This window comes from Phalacrocorax aristotelis, chromosome 3 (genome assembly GCF_949628215.1).
Source record: "Phalacrocorax aristotelis chromosome 3, bGulAri2.1, whole genome shotgun sequence".
Taxonomy (NCBI): Eukaryota; Metazoa; Chordata; class Aves; order Suliformes; family Phalacrocoracidae; genus Phalacrocorax; species Phalacrocorax aristotelis.
This window is the reverse complement of record NC_134278.1, coordinates 114,486,283-114,498,069: the sequence shown is the minus strand read 5'-3', so window position 1 is coordinate 114,498,069 and position 11,787 is coordinate 114,486,283. Positions and strand designations below refer to the sequence as shown.

Below are 11,787 nucleotides of genomic sequence, written 5' to 3'. Positions count from 1 at the left end.
GATAGTCCTGAGCTGGGACTTCATTCTTCTACTAATGTGCATTGTATGATTTTAACCTCTTTAAAGGACTTCAAGCAGCGTGGCAGGGGGCTATCCTCATCAGGCAGTCATAGGCTTTTCCTCTGCTGTGTCAAAATACAACATCAAGTACCTATTTTCATCACCTTTAAACTACTCATCAGCAATACATGGGGGCATATGTTAATATTTGGCTAATGAGACCTATGGAGTACGCTGGCAAGGATGGATCAGTCTGAGACTTTGCTTCCAGTAAGGTCTTCAGAGTAAAAGAGAACTCAGAATTGCATTAAATCCCCCCATGAAACAATGTGTGGGGTGGGAAAAGTGGATTTTTCTCCTCCCTTCTCTTAAATCTGCTTCAAAATGCTCAGGGATCTCAGGGATGTCAGTGTCTATATTGACCCTGATTATCTCAGCAATTCATCAAAGATGAAGGAGGGACATGATAAAATTGCATTTTATTTTCCTTCTATTTAAGCTTACTTGTAGTTCTTAAAGGAGGCGGGGCTCCTGTTTCAGCATCAACTGGAGTTCAACAGTGTAACTGGAGCAGTAGCTACCAGTGTCCAAACTGCTTTGAAAGCATATTTGGAGACAAGAGGTTTAAGAAAATCTCTAGATTTTCCTTTCTTTTATTTTTAATATTTTCTCTTTTTTCTTTTTTTTTCCTTCATTCTGTTCTAACCTCTTTCAGACAAGTCTCAAAAGACTGATATTAGCAATTTGTAAGACAAGTGCAGCTCCAAAACATTACAAACTATTTGTGCCCTCATTAATATGTGACTTGGGAAAGTTTAGCATGTTTTTTGAAACCACTAAATAGAATAACAGGAAGTTATTTGTTTGAAGCATGTTAGAGTTCAAGAAACCTACGCTATTTTAAGGGGTTTATACAATTAAAAAATTTCAATTATATGAATTTTTTAAAAATATAAAATAACATAGAATGTTTATGAGGCCTTGTTGTGTTCTAGTTACAATGAAATTACAGTGGAAAAATGAAATTTGTGAATTAAGACTATTTTCTTTCTATTTGGAAACATTCACTCTAGATTGAATATGCTGTAGCTGTATAGAGCCTGGCCTGAACTAGCACTTGGTACTTTCATTTTAAGTAGTCAGACACACATTTGAAGGAGGATATTCAGCCTTACTGAACAGCATCATTGCTTAACTTTGCATGCGTAGGTTTAGAAGAGAACTCTAACCAGACTTTTAATGGTTCATTCTTTTACATATAATTTTATTTTACAGAAGGAGTTGAAGATGTTGTGCTTGTCAGAAAGCTAAGAAATTTTTACTCAGGTGTTGCAGAACATGAAGATATTTCTCAATTAGTTGTGCTCCTCTCTTCTTCTGTGAATTCTATAAGAGAAGTAGCTAGTAAAGTTCTGCAGGACTTCCAGAAATATAAGGTGCTGTGGGCAGAAGATAGAGATGCCAAAATTCAGGTGAGTTTAATGATGATCACCTACAGGACTGTTCCTCATAAATCTTATCTTTTGAAATCAGAAAATGTTGAGGAAAAAAAATAAAGGAAAAAGATGTAGAAAACACATTAACAGCTGAAATTATTATTAGTCTTTCAGTATATTTCCTAAGCAGAAGTAATAACATGCTACCTAATTTTTGTGCTGGGACTTGGCTTTTCATGTTTCTGTGCTGTTCTGGATACTGATAAACTGGTCCTAATTTGTTTATTGCTTTAATTTTTGTTTGTGGAACTCTGGAAATTACCCCAGTCTGACATGATGTATACCATAACCCATAGAAATTTCCACAGCATCACTGCTGATAATTGTGCACTTTTCTCTATGGAAAGTGTTTATATTGAGTTTAATATATTTTTGATTCACCACCCTTCCTGTAGTTATTTTAGAAGATGAGTTCTGTATTCTCTATTCCAAGAAGACTCCGCTACTCAGTTCTTGGATCTTGAACTCTAAGTTGAATCCTCAAGAATGGTAGAAAAATTTAGCATCTGCTACAGCAAGAAAAAGTTAGTTTTCAGGAATTGGAGGTCTCTAGGACTTCTGCTTCAGCATATTTCACACTGTCCTTCTACAATAAAGTTTTAGTTTAGAGTTTGAATTTAGAGGTTTGGTGGAAGAAAGTTGGCTTCTACATCTACTTTATTTAACTTTGGCTTAATTTTCTATTCTTTCCTATTTAATAGACTGCATTATATATACATAGATCTGTGAATTATTGCATCATCTTGTTTTACTGCGGGGCAGTGGTAGCTTTTGAGTGTCACGATGCAAGTTGTGCAGACTGTGGGCTAAAAAGCCCACTTTATATGCAGAGCTGAGAATTTACTGTTAGTCTAATTAAAATTCTGAGTCTAATCAAATAAATATTATCAATTTGATCTAGTTACTACTGAAGAAAAGAATATTGCTACAGAGAAAGGTTCAATAATAATGCAGTTAAGTTTTATACACACACGTCCTGGTTTCTACATTCATTCTTTAGCACTATGCTAACCCTTCCACTGACTGTCCCGGTGCTCTCAAACAAAAGAATAGAAGTAGGAAACAACTTTCAGCATTTATTACTTGCCCATGCGAAGTAGGCATATCAAATACAGCTCTTGTGTAACATTTCTGAAATGCAGCTTTTCAGAATCCCAAAACTTTTCTACACTTGAGTTCTGCTCATGGAACTATGCAGAAAATGTGTCTTACTGTGATTGTTTCACACGTAATTGGACTAATGGTGTAGTCTTTCTGTAGGTGCAAGCATGTATTTTTTAATCTCTGTTTCATCACCTGTTTTCACAAAACCAGTAAGCACTTAATGTCTTGGATATCTGTTTCTCTGTTAAATTTGATTGGAATTTCCCAACGAGCTTGAGACTTATTGACGGAGAAACTGATAAACATGACCACCTCATCACATGCATTTTACTATGTTAGCAAGGCTACAGAAGACTAAAACCAGGTATAATATTGGTGTACATTTTCAGTAATTTCTGAATAACTGTTGCCACTTGTAACCAAAAATATGAAAATATGAAAATGTTGACTGACATTTTAAACTACACACAGCAATTTTTGGCTGGCTGTCCATCTCTGACTGAAATTAAAGAAGAAATACTTCACTATGCTATGTTTGAGCAAGAGGTGGAAGATTTAAAACCCATTATTCTTCTTGGTCCAATTGAACTGCATACAGGTATGACATTTGTTATCTTTGTATGTACAGTCAAATAATGAATATAATAGCCGTGGTATTTGGTTTATTCTCTGAAATAAATGCTTACAATATGGATTGAAATTACTGAAGAGACCTCCCTGAATGATCAGCAAGGGCTCACTCAGACCCTTCTAAGAAATCTGATTTGAAAAAAAACTTCCATTCCCTGTTGGATTGGTGAAATGAAATTCTGTCATGGCTGTGAAATTATCATGGAGGCTTGCTGAAGAGTTAATGAATGCGTATTGACACCGATTTGATCATTTCTGGCAGCAAGTCAGCCATGATTACAAAGAACATTGGTAGCATAAATCACCTTATTTGGTATTGATTTTCTGTTGTTCTCAGGATATCATGTGTTTTCCTGTCCACCTTTAGTGTCTTTAAAGATAGAGAAACTCATCAACACCTGGTGTTGGAATGTGTTCCCTCACACAGCATCCATTCCCTGAGTTCTATACACCACTGTGCCTCAGCACCTGGCCTACTGTGGCCCTGACAACTTGGTACTCATTGATCATGTTACTCTGAAGTAAAATGTAGTCTCCTCAGACAACTGCTTGTTGAAGAATTAAGCTGTTTGTGCTATGACAAAGAAGCAGGATATGCTGACTGCATATCCTCACGCAGTTCCTGGATGCAACGTGTTAATGGAGCCACTCTGGAGACAATGAATTCACTCTGGAAAACTCTTGCTGTCTATTATTCAGTGACCAAGAGTGATAAGAAGCAGTGTATCCGAACGAACATGGATTATGTTGATGGTCACACTACTCCTTCATCTGTGACCACATCACACGGACCCAAGTCCTCTAGGTTCAGAAACAAGGATATTAAATGTCTTTATGATCTGGGGAAGTAGGTATTTTTCTTGGACTCAATTTGGGTTTGGGAATTGATTTATTTATCATTTACATATTCTAGCTTCTGGACAGGGTACAGTACTTTTCTTGAATTACCCCGGCCTTCAGGAATCAGATTTTTAATGCTAATATCCACATTATTAAAGAGGAAATGTTATCTCCTGTAATTTTTTTTTTTTTTTTTTTGTGAGCAGAAAGGTTATATGGTGTTAGTATCTTTTGGTTTCTTTCGCCAGAGTGCAAAATGTTGCCTATTAAAATCCTGATTTATTCTGGTAATAAGCTAGAGTGCCAGTGATTGGCTTTTCTGCCTCTTCAGTGTTGGTTTGTGTTTATATATTAACTGCATATGATATGATGTGACGTCTTACCATTTTAGTTGTGAAGTATTCCAAACGTCCATATTGAAGTCCCAAGATACTATTTCCTCAGTGGGTATAAAGAATTTAAATATGACTGATCTTTACACATTTGGTTAATATATATCAAAAGTATCCTCTGAGAATCTACATTAATAAGTAGGCATTTTTCTTTTTTATTCATCTTCTCTGTATTCTATTAGATAATCTTACCGATATGTTTTACAGATATCATAATATACACTAAAACAATAGAAATATATTTAAGTGTAGCTGAAATTGTTCTGAAACTTCAAAAATGCAGTAATTGGATTGCCTGTCTGCTTTTCCTAATTGCTGTTAAAGAGCCATATGTGATGATGAGGGCGATTTTTACAGGAAAAAATTAAGATGTACATTGAATAATTTTTTTTTTTTTTAAATCAGGACCACTGAAAATAGCTTTAGCAATGGAAGCTAAAGCCTGGAAGATGCTCCTCTGTCATTATTTAAATGAGGAATATAAAAAGAAAATGACAGACATGATGTCGTTCATAACTGAATATTTAAAGAAATTGTCTCGACCTTTGGGTGACTTAGATGATGTCAGATTTGCAATGGAAGCTTTATCTATAATACGTGATAATGAAATAGAAATGGATATGACTCTGGGACCTATTGAAGTAAGATGACTTTTAATTTTTTATCTTGGTTAAAATATATAATTATATAATAGGAATCATAAGATATACTGAGAACCCAAACAATTACTTGATTGTCCTGAAGGGTCTAGGCTGAAGATGGGAAACAAAGTAATATATCTGTTGCTATTTTTATTATAGATTATGAATCAGTATTAGATACTCTGCTAGATATGGTATGAATGCAGAAGAGAAAAAATTATTCTCTCACAGATAAATTATACCGTAAATACAATCTAGGAGACAACATGCAGAAAAAGCAGATGAGAGCACAAGAAAAAGGAGCAATACTTTCCCTTTCGCTGTGTGCTTTTCCATTAGCCTTAATCCTCTTCCTAACTTTTCTGTATCTATAAACAAACATCTTGATCATCTAACCCGTGTAAATATAACTAGTATATATTCATGGAGCCACGCATCATTGTATGCTGTCAGAAACTTGCAGCATTCTTCTAGTTTTCCCCATAAGAACGAAGCTAAAAGAAATAATTAAGTTTTATATGTACTTGGTATTTATTATCACACCCTGAATCAGTCAGCTTAATAGAGCACATTCGTTTTTCATTTTAGTCTACCTTTTGGAGAAGAAATTGTATTGCTGTATTGTAACATTTTCTTTCTTGAAGACTGTTCTAGTAACATGATACCAGAAAGGACTTTCAGTGGATTATTGTCACTTTTACTAGTTTTATGTTAAGAAAGTGGGTCTTGTCTTAGCAGTTCATGCAGTGGTTTGTAAGCTAGAAACGGTACAGAGACTATTTGAAAGCCAATATAACCAGTTTTGCGATCCAAAAGAGGCAGAGGTTAAACAAGTAAAGGAAGAACCTGAACAATAATTTCAGGTTTTAAAGTAACATTCATATCTACTAAATATTATTTCTTAGTCTGACTGTCCTCAGACTGAAGATATGGACATGGTAATCATACTCAGAGATGTTAAATAAAACAAGCAAGAAGAACTGAGTTCAGCACTGTCTGTTTGTGAGGTTTTACATGTGCATGAAATGAGGCAAAATTTGTAAATAAATAAAAAGTATACAAAATTATGAAGTATTAACATTGCTTGTTTATTTAGACCTGCTTCTGGTACTTTGAGGTGAATATTAGGATAAAGGTTCTGTCCCAAACCACTTATATTCTATATGTCTTGCAAACATTTACTCCCTTTCTATGTTAATGTAATGATTTCATTAATATCAGTAGGGCTAGTCATGTTAACACATCACTCTTAGATCTTTTTTCATTAACTTTTCTTAAATAATGAAAGAATATAAAGCTGCTAAAATCAAGAAGTGGCTATAGAGCAATGGCAACTGATCAGTCATTTCAATGTTTTGTCTTGTTTTCATGGTGGATCTAATGAGGTGATTAGGTGCTATATTTCTTACTAGAACATGAAAGAAGGAAAGAGGGCTTGATGTTAGGAAAAGTAAGACAGGAAGGGGATTGAGCATAGTCAGTATCAAGGGAACATCATGCCTGACCAACTTGGTAGCCTTCTACAATCAGATGACTAGTGAACAAGGGTCGACTAGTGGATATGGTTTACTGTGATGGTAGCGAGGTTTTTGACACTGTCTCCCATAATATCCTCATTGACAATCTGATGAAGCGTGGACTAGCTGAGCGGGCAGCAAGTTGGACTGAAAACTGTCAGACTCAAAGAGTTGTGATCAGTGGCATAAAATCTAGTTAAAGGCCAGTAAGTAGTGGTATATCCGAGGGGTCTGTGCTGGGTCCAGTACTGTGTACCTGGAGGATGAGGGCAGAGAAACCTGCACCCTCAGCAAGTTTCCAGGTGACACAAAACTGGGAGGAGTGGCTGACACACCAGATGGTTGTGCTGTCTTTCAGAGGGACCTAGATGGAGAAATGGGCTGACAGAAGCATCGTGAAGTTCAACAAAGGGAGATGTCAAGTCCTGCTCCAAGAGACGAATAACCTTAGGCACCAGTGCAGGCTGGGTAGAAAGTAGCTTTGAAGAAAAAGAACTGAGTTTCTTGCTGTACATCATGTTGAACATAAGCCAGCAACTGCCCTTGCAGCAAAGAAGGTTAAGGGTATCCTGGGCTGTATTAGGAGTTGTGTTGCCAGCAGGTTGAGGGAGATGATCCCCTCAACTCTGGGATATGAGACTTAGCTGGAGTGCTGCGTCCTGTTCTGGGCTTCCCAATACAAGAGAGACATGGGCGTACTGGAGTGAGTTCAGCAAAAGCTGATTAAGCAATGGGAGAATCTGACATATGAGGAGAGCCTGGCAGAGCTGAGAATGTTTATTCTGGAGGAGGAAGGTGCAGGGGACATTTTATCAATGTGTATAAGTACTTGATGGGTGCTAGGAAGGAAGAGGGAACCAGACTTTTCTCAGTGGCAGCCAGCAACAGGACAAGAGGCAACAGGCACTAATTGAAACACAGTAAATTCCATTTAAACCTAAGAAAAATTTACTGTGAGGGTGCTCAAATACTGGAACAGATTGCCCAGGGAGGGTTGTGGACTCTCCATCCTTGAAGATATTAAAAACCTCCCTGGACATGGTCCTAGGCAACCTGATTTAGGTGGCCCTGCTCTGAGTGGGGGTGGGGGTTGGACTAGGCAGTCTCCAGAGGCCCCTTCCAACCTCAGTGGTTCAGTCTACACCTCTCTCAGAAGCTGAACAGGAGAGAAGTCTATGTGTAGATACCTGCATGGAGTAAACAACTGTGTTTATCGACAGTCACAAACTGCACAGGTTACAAGTCATAGGACAAAGGGGCAGCTAACATAATGCACACTGCTGTTTGTCTTCATTAGTAAATCTTTTGCCTACCTCTTGGGAAACTCTAAAATATGGAAATGATCTTATTTTTAAATAATGCCATGTGTATAAGAGGAGGATAATAAAGCAGAAGATATGCAAACAAATTGCAAATGAGAACAAGCTGTAAGAAAGGTTCATTCTGTAACAGATACATATACTGGCATCTGATAGTTTGGCAAACATATAATAATAAATATTTTATAGATGATATGGCAAAACATTTAAAAATGAGTAGTTTAGGGTGCATAATTATTCAGAGTTAGGAAAAATTCATCAAAATCTACATTCAGGTGGAAAGTAGGTCAGTGGAATAAAAATACCATTGAGATGATAAGATTCTATATATTTTTATTATTAAATTTATTGTTTGTATTTTTTTTCTAGTATTTAATCCAAGATGTCTTTAAAGAAATATTTTTTGCTGTTGTTCCCTAGTTCTTCATTCATCATCCTTATTTTAAAAAAAAAAACCCTAACTAAATATTTTATGCCTAAATTACATGAACAGATTTTCTTTGAAATCTTTCTTGCAAATTGGATCTATGTTCCTGCAAATTAACTTAGAATGCATCATTCCTAAGGTTTGTTTTTTTTTCATCCAGGAAGCCTATGCCATTTTAAATACATTTGAAATCGAGGTTACAAAAGAGGAATCAGAAGGAGTTGATACACTCAGATATTCCTTTAATAAGTTGAAGACCAAAGCTGTAAGTACATAAAACTATGTTATTATTTTCCATTTGTTGTCTGGTGCTTTTTTCAGAATATAAATGACACTGTGGGACAAATTGTCACTCTACTCTGTCATCTCGCTCTTGCCCTCAGTTGGACACTAGTGTGTATACCTTTGATTAGTATGTTAATTTTCTAATTTTATTTTTGTAGAGTTCTTCAATATTTAAATATTAGTGTAGCTTTTAGATATATGCTTAAAACCTGCAAGAAAATGATAAATTTATTATGTGTCTCTACTCTCTCTGCTCTCCTTAATTTCCAGTTTCTGTGTCATTCTTGTCTGATCAGTAAGATTACTACCCTTAGATTATCTGTTTTTAAGAAGTGCATACTCTTCCTGTTCCCTTACCCCTAAGTGATGATGGCACATTTACTTTTATTGCTTAGGACAGCCGTATATCCCTCAGAGACTCAATGTTTATTGAATATTTTCTGTAGTATAAAAGGTTAGAGAAACATGTAGACATTTTGTTGGTACAATTAAGTTAGGTCCTGTCCCACAGATTAATAACTTTGGAAAGGACTCAAGAGCATATTTTACATTTACATTTCATGCAGCTCTTGATTCTTTCTGTCAAGCTTTTGAACAAAGAACTAGAAAGTTCTTAAAGAGAAGTCTGAGCCATCCATGAGGAAGAGGACCGTTACGCTTTGGGTTTTGAGAGTCCTTTTGGAGGGAGGGAAGGAAGGAAAAGAATAGGATCTTTTTTTCCCCCTTTCTGTGTCCTTTTGTTCCCCCACCCCTTTGTAATGGAACATGTTCACTTAAAGGTGGAGGGGAGATTTTGCTGTGGTTTTTGGTTGGGTTTTTTTCTCTCAAATTTTCACCTCAAAAATTGAATATATAGCACCATGAAAGGAAAAAAAATCTATCTTCAAATAATTGAATTTTGTTCAGACTTTTAATACTTTTTATTTATAATTTTGGTTTATATATAACTCACATATCAATTCCTGATTTTTAAAGAAATAACTTTTATTTTAATCTTTTGTGTGTCAGACCAGAGTTCAAGATGAGTTGGTTCAAGTTCAGCCCAAATTTAAGAGTAATTTGCTAGAATCAGTTGCAGTTTTTCGGGAGGATGTGTCAAACTTTGAAATGTCATACGAAACGGTAAATGAATTTAGTAGTTACCTGTAAGACTTGTACTTAGTTTTTAAATATTTTTGGTTTGCAGCAGTTGGATGCTAGAATTTTATTCTGCTGAGCTACTGAGTGTTTGATGCCACGGTTGTTAAGCAGTCAACATTTTGGGTCAGGCTTTTTAGTATGAAGAAATAGCAGTGCACACAACTCTGTAAAGAAAGAAAAGAATCCCTGGTGGTACAACTTGCCATAAAATCTTAATTTAGTAATTAATTTAGAAATTAATTTCAAGATTGCAGGACATGTGGTGGCTTCTTTGCTCACACATCAACATTAAAAAAGATGGTCTCAGGTTGCTCACTGGGTTTTGAGTTGGTTTGGTTTTTTTTCAGCAAAAGAACAAAATATGAAAAATGGAAAGTCTAGTCCTATTCAGTTTAATTAAGCTAAAGAATATTAGATTTCATAAGTTATCTTTTCTTAGATTTACCATTGTAAGTATTGCATTACCAAGACACATAATTTGGTTGGATTTTGACTACCAAATATATGCATTTTGAGGTGACCTGTAAATATTCAGTGGTCTTCAGTCACTTTGAGAATTAATATTCAATTTTTGTTAACTGCTTGTTTGAAAGGAAGGACCTATGGTTCCAAGTATTCCACCTCAGGAAGCCAGTAATAGGCTGCAGATCTTTCAGGTAAGAAAATAAACTGTTGCGTTTCCAAATAATTGAAATTAAGTCTGCTATTGCTTATCAAAGTAAGTTTAGATAAAGAGACATTTACAATCTTTGGTAAATACTCTTGGCGGATACTCTGTGTAGTAGTATGTTAACTATATTATAGTTTCTGTCAGGCAATGTTTTCCTTAATGTGGAAGGGTTGATTGATTGGTGTGTAACCTTGCTTCACACTTTGCATTTTGTGAGCAGAAATTATTGACTAGAAGTAACAAAAGCAGTAAAAGAGGGAAGAGTCAAGTAGAACTACTCTGTAATGACTGAAAATAACTTAGGTTACATATCAGTCATGTAAGGCAATCTTTTAATCATTTAAAGATCACATCTGCCATTAGATAGTTGTCTTTCAACTTGATATTTGTTTGTCATGAACTGTAGTTCATGGATCCATAACCCGTTTTTAATCTATTTTTTTTAATCCTTCTTCCTTTCTCTGCAAGTTATAGTAACTTGAAGACTTTTTTCAACAGGACTTTTGTCAGTCTCTTACATATTGTATAAACTCTGTAAAATGTAAATTCAAAGTTTGTGAAAAACACTAAGTGACTAACAGAAGGTGCTTAAACCTCCAAATGCACCTAATATGTACTTTAAAATTGCGTGATATTGGTTGAATTGCCTGTATGTATTATTTTGCCAAGAGACTGCTTTGTACTTATGGAGAGTAACTGCCAAAATCATTCTTCTTGCCATTTGTCTATGGTGATGCATATCCTTTGACAGTAATTGTATTTTTTGGCACTCTTCAGTGGGTTTTTTGTTTTTCAAGCTGGATATTTTACCATCTGATAGAAATATCTTCTTTTTTCTTTCCTCAATTATGGGGAATGCGTTTCACATCCTATTTTTAGAAAATGCTTCTTCAAATTGTTGCTTCTTATATAAACTTTCACTATTTGGATTCAATATATGGATTTGAGTATTGGATTACATAAGAACTGTTCAAAACTTCAGATAAAAAATATTTTCAGACATTTAAATATGCTTCTAATGGAATTATTTCAAGATGAGTTTAGAACTGTTTTAATGCTTTATTACTAGACAATTTTAAATTAAAACTTATATTATAAACATATTTTCATTTTGTCTGTATGAATCCTGATTTTTTCAGGCTAACTTTGATGAGCTGTGGAGAAAGTATATCACATACTCATCTGGTGAACAGTTGTTTGGGTTGCCTGTCACAGACTATGAAGTTTTGCATAAAGTCAGGTAATATTAAATATGTTAGACAGCCTTAGTGTACACCAAAGAGGGAAGTATTACAATATGGAAGGTTTCCATTGCTTTAAATTAAA

General features: G+C 35.2%; 1 protein-coding gene across 1 annotated transcript in view; it reads left to right on the top strand.

Moving 5' to 3' along the window:
- The window catches only part of DNAH8 (dynein axonemal heavy chain 8), a 138,688-nt gene that overhangs the window by 30,779 nt on the left and 96,122 nt on the right, over window positions 1-11,787 (top strand). The window contains exons 23-29 of the mRNA XM_075089890.1: window positions 1,276-1,472; window positions 3,072-3,198; window positions 4,868-5,103; window positions 8,527-8,631; window positions 9,660-9,773; window positions 10,385-10,447; window positions 11,601-11,701. Coding sequence (XP_074945991.1) covers window positions 1,276-1,472; window positions 3,072-3,198; window positions 4,868-5,103; window positions 8,527-8,631; window positions 9,660-9,773; window positions 10,385-10,447; window positions 11,601-11,701 — 943 coding nt within the window. The remainder of the gene's footprint in view (window positions 1-1,275; window positions 1,473-3,071; window positions 3,199-4,867; window positions 5,104-8,526; window positions 8,632-9,659; window positions 9,774-10,384; window positions 10,448-11,600; window positions 11,702-11,787) is intronic.